This window comes from Panulirus ornatus, chromosome 19, assembly GCF_036320965.1.
Source record: "Panulirus ornatus isolate Po-2019 chromosome 19, ASM3632096v1, whole genome shotgun sequence".
NCBI classification, from domain to species: Eukaryota; Metazoa; Arthropoda; class Malacostraca; order Decapoda; family Palinuridae; genus Panulirus; species Panulirus ornatus.
In genome coordinates, this window is record NC_092242.1 from 56,556,803 (window position 1) to 56,574,210 (window position 17,408).

A 17,408-nucleotide genomic window follows, 5' to 3' on the forward strand; every position below is an offset into this window, starting at 1 on the left:
TATGTACATGTAGGTGTGGGGGGGGGGGCCATTTCTTTCGTCTGTTTCCTTGCGCTACCTTGCTAACGCTGGAGACAGACAAAGTATAATAAATGAATAAATAAATATACATACGTGTGTGTGTGTGTGAGTGGATTTGTCTTTCTTCATCTGTTTCTTGGTGCTCCATAAATATGTTTTGTTACATTTGGGGATTGTGTTGATCAAAATACTTTTTGAAAAAAGGTAACTTTTCAGGTTGGAGAACATCTTAATGATACTTTAAATGGATGTAGAAGTGTGGAATGTATCAAGAATCCAAAAGGCAAAGTAGATAAGGTGGAAAAGGTCTTATCATGTGATGAAACATGTCCTGCAGGCTGGGAATATGAACCATCACCTCTCTATCCTCAGCAGTGTTGTGGAAACTGTGTCCAGGTACGAATCTTTAAGTTCATATCTAAACAGAATGATAGTATATAGTAATTAGCAGTACTTAAAGACTTGAAAATTACTGAAACAGAATATTTCAAGAATGATCTTTTGACTGGCTTTCGTGTTCAATTAATAGTATGTATCAGGAATATTTCAGAGAAATTCATCCTTGGGTAACAGTAAATATATTATAATAGAAAAATGATTGGATGGAGGAGTTTCCTTAAAGCTCAGGTTGTTATCTTTACTCATAAAAATGATACCACTTTTATTAATATACTTTCATTGACCACTTAATATCATGTTAAACTGCTGCTGGTTCAGTTAAGGTCAAAGTAGGTCCCCTTGGCCAAAAGGGTGGATTATATGCAATAACCTATCACTTGCCTAGGGCAGGCAAATATCTTGAGCAGTGATTATAGAGGCAAGCTCAATGATTGGCTTGCTATGAATTCCACAGTGTTCATGCAATTTTATAAGTGAAGTGCATTTTGAACAATTTAATTGTTAAATGGTTTCAGCTCACTTAGTAATCTTTGTATTTCTGTCTCTGCCACATGATTTATAGTCCTAAGCAATGAATAGAAATGTCAACTTACTTTGACATTCTCATACCAGCAGGACTGGGCTATAATTCTACTATAAGTCTTATATTATTGAAGGGTACTAGTATGATTTACTTGGTATTCTTACTAACTTAAAAGTCAACATCTCAGTACCCATGAGTGATTGTTAACAACAACCATTTGAATATACCTGACTATAATGCATCTGATTATTGACTGAAGATAATTACTGTTTTAGTCATCATGCAAGAGATCATTCATCATGAAATAGCAGAGATTTTATTATAGAAACAAGTAAACAAATAAATGAGAGAAACATGGAGAATGATGTCATAACTAGCCCCAGAGAAGAGGCACTTGTATGAAAAATACTGAGCTGCAGCTAATCACATTAATGGAAATGCGATTCAGCGGAGATCCAACTAAAGTTATTAAATCGCAGCATGGTTTTGAAAATGAAGATTACTGTTCTTAGTTCTTCCTTTGAACAATTGGAGACTGGCATGGAAAACAGACAGAATTCATCAAAGCAGATCATGGAGCCATGAAATGAAAAATATTTGTCAGGCTGGTAAATTTTTGCATTATAATGCCAGAGTGGGTACTTGACACTTCCAAGTTATTTATGGATGTTTATAACATGATAATGAAAGCTGAGATGGTGTCCTCAGGTGTGAAACTCCCAAGACCTCTCACTAACTAGTACGTGTAAGTCACATTAGCTCATTACATCTCACTTTGCAGTTTATTGACATCAACAAAGTTTCAGATCAGAAACTTGAATTTACAGGGAAGTAGCCCAAAAAACATCTGAAAATTGTCATCTCTGGCCTTTAGTATATATTAGCCCTTAAAAGGCGAGTGATATTACCAAACATTCATACTGTAGAAGGCGGGCAACATGATGTAATGTTGGGCTATTTTGTGTCGTAATTGTTTTTTGAATTTTGGTGTTGGAATCACTTTCATCTACCATCATGTCCTCTGTTTACTCACTCCAGTAAATAGCTACCCTCACTTGCCCATCCGCAGTCAGTGCCAGTATAAGCTGTTATCTGATGTTCATACAGTAATAGGAGGCAGGCAATATTATGTAATGTTGGGCCCTTTTGTATTGTAATTGTATGGTGAAATTGGGTGATGTGGCCTCCTTGACATGTACTTTCGTGCAGTTTGTTTGGACTTACCTGTAAACAGCCACCCATGCTCGCCCAGCCAGGCTCAATGTCAGTAGTAGCTGAGGCAATGGGAGGAGGGGAGGAAGGTGCCTAGCACTCCTCCCCTCCTCCCACAGCCAGCTGTGTCACAGTATCACTTAAGTTACACCTCTTACCTTTGTTTTTCATCCAATTTTATCTATTTATGTATGTATCAGCTTATTCCTAGATACTTTAATGTTCCTAAAATATGCCACCTTACATGCATGTATAAGGAAAATGTTGCCTGCCTTTAATGGGTTAATAAACACTTTGATAATAGTAAAGAATTGATTTTGTTAACTACTGTATTAAAAGCTGTCGTCTGCCTTTCTGTTTGTTTATGTTGTAAATACCATTTACATGTAGTGAAAGCAGAAGAGTAGTGCAATATCTTCTCCAGTCATTTTGATCACATATATTTGTCTGAAACACAGTAGTAATTGTCAAATTATATGCCTGACAATTTTATGAATAGGTGGCAGCCACTTTTACGAAATGAATGTGTTTGAAAAGAATTAGCATTGCTTAAGAAAGTACTGAACACAAAAGATGGAAAACAAAAGTGAAATAATGAAGAACTGAGAATTGTAGAGGTAAAAAGAGAGAATAGCAAACATATAGGATGCAAAAACCTTCAAAGGGGAGGAGAAAGCAAACTTTGAATTGTCTTGATTTTATAAAACTTGAGGATAGTGTAAATGACTCACAATAAGCCACTATTATTAGTTATGTAAAAGATGAAGTGATAAAGTAAACTCTGTCATTAGCCATTTAACAGGTAAAGCTGCAAACAAATCGGAAGAGCACTCTTATATTCTGTATTACTTATGTATCTCTCACAGGTTGCATGTATTGTGGCTGGTCAAGTGAAAGCTATTGATGAAACTTGGATGTCAGATGATCTCTGCACTACCTATGCTTGCTCCAGAGATGAGCATGTAAGTTACCTGAAAATTTATCCCGTAAACATTCTTACTTAATATATTTCTCTCTTTATCATAGCTTGGTTTTTCATTATTGTATTCTATTCAAAAAGTTTACATTTGGATACTTTAGACTTACATTATCTCTTGAAGTCGTACTAAATGATTAAATCTTTCTTTCTTTCTTTCAAACTATCCGCCATTTCCCGCATTAGCAAGGTACCGTTAAGAACAGAGGAGTGGGCCTTTGAGGGAATACCCTCACCTGGCCCAATTCTCTGTTCCTTCTTTTGGAAAATTAAAAAAAAACGAGAGGGGAGGATTTCCAGCCCCCCGCTCCCTCCCCTTTTAGTCGCCTTCTACGACATGCAGGGAATACGTGGGAAGTATTCTTTCTCCCCTATCCCCAGGGAACACACACACACACACACACACATATATATATATATATATATATATATATATATATATATATATATATATTTACAACATTGTTGGAACCACTATTCCCTCAAACATACCCATTTTTGCTTTCCGAGATAATGTTCTCGACTTCCACACATTTTTCAAGGCTCCCAAAATTTTCGCCCCCTCCCCCACCCTATGATCCACTTCCGCTTCCATGGTTCCATCCGCTGACAGATCCACTCCCAAATATCTAAAACACTTCACTTCCTCCAGTTTTTCTCCATTCAAACTCACCTCCCAATTGACTTGACCCTCACCCCTACTGTACCTAATAACCTTGCTCTTATTCACATTTACTCTCAACTTTCTTCTTCCACACACTTTACCAAACTCAGTCACCAGCTTCTGCAGTTTCTCACATGAATCAGCCACCAGCGCTGTATCATCAGCGAACAACAACTGACTCACTTCCCAAGCTCTCTCATCCCCAACAGACTTCATACTTGCCCCTCTTTCCAGGACTCTTGCATTTACCTCCCTTACAACCCCATCCATAAACAAATTAAACAACCATGGAGACATCACACACCCCTGCCGCAAACCTACATTCACTGAGAACCAATCACTTTCCTCTCTTCCTACACGTACACATGCCTTACATCCTCGATAAAAACTTTTCACTGCTTCTAACAACTTTCCTCCCACACCATATATTCTTAATACCTTCCACAGAGCATCTCTATCAACTCTATCATATGCCTTCTCCAGATCCATAAATGCTACATACAAATCCATTTGCTTTTCTAAGTATTTCTCACATACATTCTTCAAAGCAAACACCTGGTCCACACATCCTCTACCACTTCTGAAACCGCACTGCTCTTCCCCAATCTGATGCTCTGTACATGCCTTCACCCTCTCAATCAATACCCTCCCATATAATTTCCCAGGAATACTCAACAAACTTATACCTCTGTAATTTGAGCACTCACTCTTATCCCCTTTGCCTTTGTACAATGGCACTACGCACGCATTCCGCCAATCCTCAGGCACCTCACCATGAGTCATACATACATTAAATAACCTTACCAACCAGTCAACAATACAGTCACCCCCTTTCTTAATAAATTCCACTGCAATACCATCCAAACCTGCTGCCTTGCCGTGGGCTATGGATAGAGATGTGCGCAGGAGGATGGATGTGCTGGAAATGAGATGTTTGAGGACAATGTGTGGTGTGAGGTGGTTTGATCGAGTAAGTAACGTAAGGGTAAGAGAGATGTGTGGAAATAAAAAGAGCGTGGTTGAGAGAGCAGAAGAGGGTGTTTTGAAATGGTTTGGGCACATGGAGAGAATGAGTGAGGAGAGATTGACCAAGAGGATATATGTGTCGGAGGTGGAGGGAACGAGGAGAAGAGGGAGACCAAATTGGAGGTGGAAAGATGGAGTGAAAAGGATTTTGTGTGATCGGGGCCTGAACATGCAGGAGGGTGAAAGGAGGGCAAGAAATAGAGTGAATTGGAGTCATGTGGTATACAGGGGTTGACGTGCTGTCAGTGGATTGAAGCAAGGCATGTGAAGCGTCTGGGGTAAACCATGGAAGGCTGTGTAGGTATGTATATTTGCGTGTGTGGACGTGTGTATGTACATGTGTATGGGGGGGGGGTGGGCCATTTCTTTCGTCTGTTTCCTTGCGCTACCTCGCAAACGCGGGAGACAGCGACAAAGTATAAAAAAAAAAAAAAAAAAAAATATATATATATATATTTTCCCTGGGGATAGGGGAGAAAGAATACTTCCCACGTATTCCCTGCGTGTCGTAGAAGGCGACTAAAAGGGGAGGGAGCGGGGGGCTGGAAATCCTCCCCTCTCGTTTTTTTTTTTTAATTTTCCAAAAGAGGGAACAGAGAATTGCGCCAGGTGAGGGTATTCCCTCAAAGGCCCAGTCCTCTGTTCTTAACGCTACCTCGCTAATGCGGGAAATGGCGAATAGTTTGAAAAGAAAAAAGAAATATATATATATATATATATATGTTGTTAGAAGCAGTGAAAAGTTTTTATCGAGGATGTAAGGCATGTGTACGTGTAGGAAGAGAGGAAAGTGATTGGTTCTCAGTGAATGTAGGTTTGCGGCAGGGGTGTGTGATGTCTCCATGGTTGTTTAATTTGTTTATGGATGAGGTTGTTAGGGAGGTAAATGCAAGAGTTTTGGAAAGAGGGGCAAGTATGAAGTCTGTTGGGGATGAGAGAGCTTGGGAAGTGAGTCAGTTGTTGTTCGCTGATGATACAGCGCTGGTGGCTGATTCATGTGAGAAACTGCAGAAGCTGGTGACTGAGTTTGGTAAAGTGTGTGGAAGAAGAAAGTTAAGAGTAAATGTGAATAAGAGCAAGGTTATTAGGCACAGTAGGGTTGAGGGTCAAGTCAATTGGGAGGTGAGTTTGAATGGAGAAAAACTGGAGGAAGTGAAGTGTTTTAGATATCTGGGAGTGGATCTGGCAGCGGATGGAACCATGGAAGCGGAAGTGGATCATAGGGTGGGGGAGGGGGCGAAAATTCTGGGGGCCTTGAAGAATGTGTGGAAGTCGAGAACATTATCTCGGAAAGCAAAAATGGGTATGTTTGAAGGAATAGTGGTTCCAACAATGTTGTATGGTTGCGAGGTGTGGGCTATGGATAGAGTTGTGCGCAGGAGGATGGATGTGCTGGAAATGAGATGTTTGAGGACAATGTGTGGTGTGAGGTGGTTTGATCGAGTGAGTAACGTAAGGGTAAGAGAGATGTGTGGAAGTAAAAAGAGCATGGTTGAGAGAGCAGAAGAGGGTGTTTTGAAGTGGTTTGGGCACATGGAGAGGATGAGTGAGGAAAGATTGACCAAGAGGATATATGTGTCGGAGGTGGAGGGAGCAAGGAGAAGAGGGAGACCAAATTGGAGGTGGAAAGATGGAGTGAAAAAGATTTTGTGTGATCGGGGCCTGAACATGCAGGAGGGTGAAAGGAGGGCAAGGAATAGAGTGAATTGGAGCGATGTGGTATACCGGGGTTGACGTGCTGTCAGTGGATTGAATCAAGGCATGTGAAGCGTCTGGGGTAAACCATGGAAAGCTGTGTAGGTATGTATATTTGCGTGTGTGGACGTATGTATATACATGTGTATGGGGGTGGGTTGGGCCATTTCTTTCGTCTGTTTCCTTGCGCTACCTCGCAAACGCGGGAGACAGCGACAAAGTATAAAAAAAAAATATATTTTTTTTTTTTTTTTCAAACTATTCGCCATTTCCCGCGTTAGCGAGGTAGCGTTAAGAACAGAGGACTGGGCCTTTTTTGGAATATCCTCACCTGGCCCCCTCTGTTCCTTCTTTTGGAAAATTAAAAAAAAAAAAAAACGAGAGGGGAGGATTTCCAGCCCCCCGCTCCCTCCCCTTTTAGTCGCCTTCTACGACACGCAGGGAATACGTGGGAAGTATTCTTAATCCCCTATCCCCAGGGATAATATATATATATATATATATATATATATATATATATATATATATATATATATATCTATATATATATATATATATATTTGCTTTGTCGCTCTCTCCTGCGTTTGCGAGGTAGCACAAGGAAACAGATGAAAGAAATGGCCCAACCCAACCCCATACACATGTATATACATACACGTCCACACACGCAAAATATACATACCTACACAGCTTTCCATGGTTTACCCCAGACGCTTCACATGCCCTGATTCAATCTACTGACAGCACGTCAACCCCAGTATACCACATCGATCCAATTCACTCTATTCCTTGCCCTCCTTTCACCCTCCAGCATGTTCAGGCCCCGATCACTCAAAATCTCTTTCACACCATCTTTCCACCTCCAGTTTGGTCTCCCACTTCTCCTCGTTCCCTCCACCTCCGACACATATATCCTCTCGGTCAATCTTTCCTCACTCATTCTCTCCATGTGCCCAAACCATTTCAAAACACCCTCTTCTGCTCTCTCAACCATGCTCTTTTTATTTCCACACATCTCTCTTACCCTTACGTTACTTACTCGATCAAACCACCTCACACCACACATTGTCCTCAAACATCTCATTTCCAGCACATCCACCCTCCTGCGCACAACTCTATCCATAGCCCACGCCTCGCAACCATACAACATTGTTGGAACCACTATTCCTTCAAACATACCCATTTTTGCTTTCCGAGATAATGTTCTCGACTTCCACACATTCTTCAAGGCTCCCAGGATTTTCGCCCCCTCCGCCACCCTATGATCCACTTCCGCTTCCATGGTTCCATCCGCTGCCAGATCCACTCCCACATATCTAAAACACTTTACTTCCTCCAGTTTTTCTCCATTCAAACTTACCTCCCAGTTGACTTGACCCTCAACCCTACTGTACCTAATAACCTTGCTCTTATTCACATTTACTCTTAACTTTCTTCTTTCACACACTTTACCAAACTCAGTCACCAGCTTCTGCAGTTTCTCACATGAATCAGCCACCAGCGCTGTATCATCAGCGAACAACAACTGACTCACTTCCCAAGCTCTCTCATCCACAACAGACTTCATACTTGCCCCTCTTTCCAAAACTCTTGCATTGACCTCCCTAACAACCCCATCCATAAACAAATTAAACAACCATGGAGACATAACACACCCCTGCCGCAAACCTACATTCACTGAGAACCAATCACTTTCCTCTCTTCCTACACGTACACATACCTTACATCCTCGATAAAAACTTTTCACTGCTTCTAACAACTTGCCTCCCACACCATATATTCTTAATACCTTCCACAGAGCATCTCTATCAACTCTATCATATGCCTTCTCCAGATCCATAAATGCTACATACAAATATATACATTTATTTTTATCTATTTATATGTATTTTGCTTTTTTGCTGTCTCCCGCGTTAATGAGGTAGTGCAAGGAAACAGACTAGAGAATGGCCCAACCCACTGACATACACATGTATATACATACACGTCCACACACGCAAATATACATACCTATACATCTCAACGTATACATATATATACACACACAGACATATACATATATACACATGTACATAATTCATACTGTCTGCCTTTATTCATTCCCATCGCCACCTCGCCACACATGAAATAACAACCCCCTCCCCCCTCATGTGTGCGAGGTAGTGCTAGGAAAAGACAACAAAGGCCCCATTCGTTCACGCTCAGTCTCTAGCTGTCATGTAATAATGCACCGAAACCACAGCTCCCTTTCCACATCCAGGCCCCACACAACTTTCCATGGTTTACCCCAGACGCTTCACATGCCCTGGTTCAATCCACTGACCGCACGTCGACCCCAGTATACCACATCATTCCAATTCACTCTATTCCTTGCACGCCTTTCACCCTCCTGCATATTCAGGACCCGATCGCTCAAAATCTTTTTCACTCCATCTTTCCACCTCCAATTTGGTCTCCCACTTCTCGTTTCCTCCACCTCTAACACATATATCCTCTTGGTCAATCTTTCCTCACTCATTCTCTCCATGTGCCCAAACCATTTCAAAACACCCTCTTCTGCTCTCTCAACCACATTCTTTTTATTATCACACATCTCTCTTACCCTATTATTACTTACTCGATCAAACCACCTCACACCACATATCGTCCTCAAACATCTCATTTCCAGCACATCCACCCTCCTGCGCACAACTCTATCCATAGCTCACGCCTCACAACCATACAGCATTCTTGGAACCACTATTCCTTCAAACATACCCATTTTTGCTTTCCGAGATAATGTTCTCGACTTCCACACATTCTTCAACGCTCCCAGAATTTTCGCCCCCTCCCCCACCCTATGGTTCACTACCGCTTCCATGGTTCCATCCGCTACCAAATCCACTCCCAGATATCTAAAACATATACATATATACACATGTACATATTCAAACTTGCTTGTCTTCATCCATTCCTGGTGCTATCCCACCCCATAGGAAACAGCATCACTACCCCCCTGCTTCAGCAAGGTAGTGCCAGGAAAACAGACAAAAAAGGCCACATTTGCTCACACTCAGTCTCTAGCTGTCATGTGCATAAATATAAAAGCAAAGCAATTCCTATGATACTAATTCCTTCACTAATGACCAAGAATAAGATGGATGACATGTTGTGATACATCAACTTTCATTAACGTCAGTATCCAAGAAAATAGATATTACTGTATTGAAGCTTTTCCTTATATAAAAAGGTTGCCTTTGTCCACTAGAAATACCCATTTTATTATGAATTCTTTTTTTTAGGTTGTCATTTATTTTCTGCTAAAGTGATACTAAAACTTCCAAGTTGTACTTGTATTATTTTTGTACTGTACAGTGCTGTAGTATGAAATGTAATAATGTACATTGTATGAGATACTGTAAATATTAGACTAGATAAGTACTCTATACAGATGATATATCTCTTATGTTTCTTAGCACTGTATTAAGGATGGTCCCACCCATTAATATAATTGTGCATTAGTGTGTTACTCTATGCAGTCGGTAGTGTAGTTGGTAGGCAGCCAATTACCAAGGAGTTATATTACCTGTACTATCCACCTGGGAATCAAAAGGGTCAGTGATGACTACAGAATGAGTTAACAGTTCAGTGGGTGTTAAATTGCACTACTTTGATGCAGGTATCTGTCTTTTTTTCTGCATTGCCCATATGTGGACTGCTGGCATTCTGTTCACAAACCTACAATCTCTTCTTGTCACACATAACACTTGACATCACTTAGCTCACGCAGCTCTTTCTTCCTAACTCCTAGATTTTCCTGTGTTGAGTGTTATGCAGCTATACCATTTGACAGAATGGTAGGAGCAATGAATAGGTAGAAACATTACATAGAAGTAGTAGGTTGGAACATTAGATAAACACATTATGTAAGAGTTGTTGGTGTCAGTATTAGGTAGAGACTTTAGGTAATTACAGATACACTCTCAATTTTCTGGCACTCTTGGTTCCAAAGCCTTGCCGGATTAACCATTTTACCGGACCAACTGTGGTCACGTAGTAATAATTCATCAACACACTTCTAACCCACTAATAATACATCTCCCATGTGTCTAAAGTGTACAGTGGACTGCTAGAAATTTAAATTAAACAAATATTTAAGGTAAATTGAATAAATGAGTGAAATACATTATACACTTGCTCAGGACTGAGGTGCTATTCAGCTATGAGTTTTGCAAATTCATCCACATACTCAGCAGCTCCTTCATGGTTTGCAGACCTCTTTTCTAGGCACACTTTATTCATGGAAATTCCACGACGCTTCTTGAATCTTTGGAGCCATACTTCACTATACTTATGCTCATGTGTAATTTAGGTTATCTATGGAACAACTTAGCCTGGATCATTATCATGGTACCTGACAAGACCATTCCATCACTCCAATGCTGTCAAAACCATTCCATCATCACTCAGTCGTGCTCAGTGCTCTTACCATTTTTCATAGTTTCTCTAATCACCATTTGCTTCTTAGAATCACTGTCTGCATAGAATTTCAATATTTTCTCCCTTTGCTTCTTTATATTATAAACAGTTAACGAACCAACACTGTAGATGTCACTCATCTTATGCATTGAAACACCATGGTCCATTTTTTTCAAGTTTATCTTGGGTCGATATGGACTGGCGTTTACATTTGACATCACGACTGACACTCTCATATGTCTTAGAAGCCATAGCTGAGGTTAAATTTAAGCAAAATAAGCTAAGAATCTCACAGAATTGAAATATCACCGCCACCAAGTGCAGTATAAAGAATATAGATATGCATGCCCTACACACAACGCCAACTGTGACTGCCTAGTAAACTAGTCTGGTGGCAGCAATAATTTCAAGTTCCCTCACATGTAATTTTATCCAGACTAAAGGAGGTAACGAACCATCAGTTGCCAGAAATTCAGTGGTGTACCGGTAGTAGTTGGTGGGAAAACAAGATAGAAGCCTCTGAAAAGGCTGCTCTAGTGTTGCCCTCTGTCAATAGCATGTTAAAGGTGAGCCACTGAAGGCTAAGAAGCGACACTGGAGTTCACCAGTTACAGAGACTCTTTTGCTGTGGCCATCTCATTATGGGAGTTCCCAAAGGGAGTGGGTGTAAGAGACATAGATTATTTTTTAGGTAAGCTGAGATAGCATAGGCAACTGAGGCCCTAGGCAAGGTCATGTCATTAACACTATATATACTATATATAGAGGGAAAAATCCTCTCTGGTTCCCTTCTCTGTTCCTTCTTTTAGAAAATTGAAACAGGAGGGGAGGATTTCCAGTAGCCTCACTCCCACCCCTTTTAGTCACCTTCTATAACGCGCAGGAAATTCGTGGGCATCATTTTTTCCTATCCCCAGGGATAATATGTATATATTTTTTATTTGTTTTTTTATACTTTGTCAATGTTTCCTGTTTTAGTGAGGTAGCACAAGGAAACAGACGAAAGGATAGCCCAACCCACCCACATAAACATGTATATACATACACGTGCACAGACACACATATACATACCTTTACATTTTAATGTATGCATACATGTACATACACAGACATATACATATATACACATGCACATATTCATACTTGCTGCCTTCATCCATTCTCATTGCCATCTTGCCACACATGAAATGACACCCCCCTTCCCCCGTGCGTGCGCGAGGTAGCGCCAGGAAAAGACAACAAAGGCCACATTCATTCACACTTGGTCTCTAGCTGTCATGTGTAATGCACCAAAACCACAGCTCCCTTTCCACATCCAGGCCCCACAAAACTTTCCATGGTTTACCCCAGACACTTCATATGCCCTGCTTCAATCCGTTGACAGAACATCAACCCCGGTATACCACATAGTTCCAATTCACTCTATTCCTTGCATGCCTTTCACCCTCCTGTATGTTCAGGCACCGAACGCTCAAAATCTTTTTCACTCCATCCTTCCACCTCCAATTTGGTCTCCCACTTCTCCTCATTCCCTTCACTTCTGACACATATATCCTCTTTGTCAATCTTTCCTCACTCATTCTCTGCATGTGACCAAACCATTTCAATACACCCTCTTCTGCTGTCTCAACCACACTCTTTTTATTACCACACATCTGTAACCCACTATAACCCACTCTGTGACTCACTTCTGCTTACATGGTTCCATCCACTGCTAAATCCACTCCCAGATATCTAAAACACTTCACTTCCTTCAGTTTTTCTCTATTCAAACGTACCTCCCATTTGACTTGTCCCTTAACCCTACTGACTGAACCTAATGACCTTGCTCTTATTCACATTTACTCTCAGCTTTCTTCTTTCACACACTTTACCGAACTCAGTCACCAGCTTCTACAGTTTCTCACCTGAATCAGCCACCAGCGATGTATCATCATCGAACAACAACTGACTCGCTTCCCAAGCATACTTGCCCCTCTCTCCAGAACTCTTGCATTTACCTCCCTAACAACCCCATCCATAAACAAATTAAACAACCATGGAGACATCACACACCCCTACCACAAACTGACATTCACTGGGAACCCATCATTTTCCTCTCTTCCTATTCGTACACATGCCCAACATCCTCGATAAAAACTTTTCATTGCTTCTAGCAACTTGCCTCCCACACCATATACTCTTAACACCTTCCACAGAGCATCTCTGTCTACTCTATTATATACCTTCTCCAGATCCATAAATGCTACATACAGATCCAATTGTTTTTCTAAGTATTTATCACATACATTCTTCAAGGCAAACACCAAATCCATACATCTTCTACCACTTCTGAAACCACACTGCTCTTCCCTAATCTGATGCTCTGTACATGCCTTCACCCTCTCAGTCAATACCTTCCCATATAATTTCCCAGGAATACTCAACAAACTTATACCTCTGTAATTTGAACACTCATCTTTATCCCCTTTGCCTTTGTACAATGGCACTATGCATGCATTCCACCAATCCTCAGGCACGTCACCATGAACCACACATACATTGAATATCCTCACCAACCAATCGACAACACAGTCACCCCCTTTTTTAATAGATTCCACTGCGACACCATCCAAACCCGCTGCCTTGCCAGCTTTCATCTTTCACAAAGCTTTCACTACCTCTTCTCTATTTACCAAACCATTCTACCTGACCCTCTCACTTTGCTCACCACCTTGACCAAAACACCCTGTATCTGCCACTCTATCATCAAACACATTCAACAAACCTTCAAAATACTCACTCCATCTCCTCACTTCACCACTTGTTATTACCTCCCCATTAGCCCCCTTCACCGATGTTCCCATTTGTTCTCTTAAGCACTTTATTATTTATCTCCTTCCAAAACATCTTTTTATTCTCCTTAAAATTTAACGATACTCTCTAACCCCAACTCTCATTTGCCCTCTTTTTCGCATGTTGCACCTTTCTCTTAATCTCCTGCTTCTTTCTTTTATACATCTCCCAGTTATTTGCACTATTTCCCTGCAAAAGTCGTCCAAATGCCTCTCTCCTCTCTTTCATTAACAATCTTATTTTTTTATCCCACCACTCACTACTCATTCTAATCTGCCCACCTCCCATGCTTCTTATGCCACAGGCATCTTTTGCGCAAGCCATCACTGCTTCCCTAAATACATCCCATTCCCCCACCACTCCCCTTATGTCTTTTGCTCTCACCTTTTTCCATTCTGCACTCAGTCTCTCCTGGCACTTCCTCACACAAGTCTCCTTCCCAAGCTCACTTACTCTCACCACTCTCTTCACCCCAATATTCTCTCTTCTTTTCTAAAAACCTCTACAAATCTTCACCTTTGCCTCCACAAGATAATGATCAGACATCCCTCCAGTTGCCCCTCTCACCACATTAACATCCAAAATTCTCTCTTTCACATGCTCATCAATTGACTCAATTCAATAATGCTCTCTGGCCATCTCTCTTACTTACATATGTATATCTCTCTTTTTAACAGGTATTCCCAATCATCAGTCCTTTTTCAACACAAATCTACAAGCTCTTCACCATTTCCATTTACAACACTGAACCCCCCATGTACACCAATTGTTCCCTCAACTGCCACATTACTCATCTTTGCATTTAAATTACCCATCACTATAACCCGGTCTTGTGCATCAAAGCTGCTAACACACTCACTTATCTGTTCCCAAAACACTTGCCTCTCATGATGTTTCTTCTCATGACCAGGTGCATAGGCACCAATAATCACCCATCTCTCTCCATCCACTTTCAGTTTTACCCATATCAATGTAGAGTTTACTTTCTTACATTCTATCACATACTTCCACAACTCCTGCTTCAGGATTATTGCTGCTCTTTCCTTTGCTCTTGTCGTCTCTCCAACCCTTGACTTTACTTCCAAGATATTCCACTCTTCCCTCTTCCCTTTTACCCTTGAGCTTTGTTTCACTCAGAACCAAAACATCCAGGCTTCTTTCCTCAAAAATACTACCTATCTCTCCTTTTTTCTCATCTTGGTTACATCCAGACACCTATAGACACCCCAATCTGAGACTTCAAGGAGGATGAGCACTCCCTGCGTGACTCCTTCTGTTTCCCCATTTGGAAAGTTAAAATACAAGGAGGGGAGGGTTTCTAGCCCCCCACTCCTGTCCCCTTTAGTTGCCTTCTACGACATGTGGGGAATGCGTGGGAAGTATTCTTTCTCCCCTATCCCCAGGGGCATGAGAAAGGTGGGAGGTGGGCAGATTAGAAAGGATAGTGAGTGGTGGGATGAAGTAAGATTGTTAGTGAAAGAGAAGAGAGAGGCATTTGGATGATTGTTGCAGGACGATGTTTTGGAAGGAGGTAAATAAAGTGCATAAGACAAGAGAACAAATGGGAACATTGGTGAAGGGGGCTAATTGGGAGGTAATAGCAAGTAGTGGTGAAGTGAGGAGATGGAGTGAATATTTTGAAGGTTTGTTGAATTTGTTTGATGATAGTGGCAGATATAGGGTGTTTTGGCTGAGGTGGAGTGCGAAGTGAGAGGGTCAGGAAGAATGGTTTAGTAAACAGAGAAGAGGTAGCGAAAGCTTTGCGGAAGATGAAAGCCGGCAAGGCGATGGGTTTGGATGGTATTGCTGTGGAATTTATTGAAAAAGGGGGTGACTGTATTGTTGATTGCTTGGTGAGGATATTCAGTGTATGGATGACTCATGGTGAGGTGCCTGAGGATTAGCGGAATGCATGAATAGTGCCATTGTACAAAGGCAAAGGGGATAAAGGTGAGTGTCCAAATTACAGAGGTATAAGTTTGCTGAGGAATCCTGGGAAATTGTATGGGAGGGTATTGATTGAGAGGATGAAGGAATGTACAGAGCATCAGATTGGGGAAGAGCAGTGTGGTTTCAGAAGGGGTAGATGATGTGTGGATCAGGTGTTTGCTTTGAAGAATGTATGTAAGAAATACTTAAAAGAACAGATGGATTTGCATGTAGCATTTATGAATCTGGAGAAGGCATATGATAGAGTTGATAGAGATGCTCTGTGGAAGGTATTAAGAGTATATGGTGTGGGAGGTAAGTTGGTAGAAGCAGTGAAAAGTTTTTATCAAGGATGTAAGGCATGTGTATGAGTAGGAAGAGAGGAAAGTGATTGGTTCCCAGTGAATGTCAGTTTGTGGCAGGGGTGTGTGATATGGTTCCTGGTGAATGTTGGTTTGCAGCAGGGGTGCATGATGTCTCCATGGTTGTTTAATTGTTTATGGATAGGGTGGTTAGGGAGGTAAATGCAAGAGTTTTGGAGAGAGGGGCAAGTATTCAGCTTGCTGTGGATGAGGGGGGGCCTGGGAAGTGAGTCAGTTGTTGTTCACTGATGATACAGCACTGTTGGCTGATTCAGGTAAGACACTGCAGAAGCTGGTGACTGAGTTTGGTAAAGTGTGTGAAAGAAGAAAGCTGAGAGTAAATGTGAACAAGAGCAAGGTAATTAGTTTCAGTAGAATTGAGGGACAAGTCAATTGAGAGGTAAGTTTGAATGGAGAAAAACTGGAGGAAGTGAAGTGTTTTAGAAATCTGGGAGTGGATTTAACAGTGGATGGAACCATGGAAGTGGAAGTGAATCACAGGGTGGGGAGGGGGCGAAGGTTCTGGGAGTGTTGATGAATGTTTGGAAGGTGAGGACTTTATCTCGGAGAGGAAAAATGGGTTTGTTTGAAGGAATAGTGGTTCCAACGATGTTATGTGGTTGCGAGGCGTGGGCTATAGATAGAGTTGTGTGGAGGAGGGCAGATTTGTTGGAAATGAGATATTTGAGGACAATATATGGTGTGAGGTGGTTTGAGCGAGTAAGTGATGAAAGGGTAAGAGAGATGTGTGGAAATAAAGAGTGTGGTTGAGACAGCAGAAGAGGGTGTATTGAAATGGTTTGGTCACATGGAGAGAATGAGTGAGGAAGGATTGACAAAGAGGATATATGTGTCAGAGGTGGAGGGAACGAGAAGTGTGGGAGACCAAATTGGAGGTGGAAGGGTGGAGTGAAAAAGATTTTGAGCGATTGGGGCCTGAACATACAGGAGGGTGAAAGGCGTTCAAAGAATAGATTGAATTGGACTGATGTGGTATGCCGGGATTGACGTGCTGTCAGTAGATTGAAACAGGTCATGTTAAGCATCTGGGGTAAGCCATGGAAAGTTTTGTGGGGCCTAGATGTGGAAAGGGAGCTGTGGTTTTGGTGCATTACACACGACAGCTAGAGACTGAGTTTGAATGAATGTGGCCTTTGTTGTCTTTTCATAGCGCTACCTCGCATGTGCACAGAGGGAGGGGGAGGTGCCATTTCATGTGTAGTGGGGTGGTGACGGGAATGGATGAAGGCAGCAATTGTGACTACGTACATCTGTATATATGTATGTCTGTGTATGTATATGTATGTA

General features: G+C 41.4%; 1 protein-coding gene across 1 annotated transcript in view; it reads left to right on the forward strand.

Annotated features, from left to right (window-relative positions):
• Positions 1-220: 220 nt before the first annotated feature.
• LOC139755523 (hemocytin-like) overlaps positions 221-17,408 on the forward strand; it is a 55,849-nt gene continuing 38,661 nt past the window's right edge. The window contains exons 1-2 of the mRNA XM_071673911.1: positions 221-417; positions 3,022-3,117. Of these exons, the coding sequence (XP_071530012.1) occupies positions 3,070-3,117 (48 nt within the window). The 5' untranslated portion in view covers positions 221-417; positions 3,022-3,069. The remainder of the gene's footprint in view (positions 418-3,021; positions 3,118-17,408) is intronic.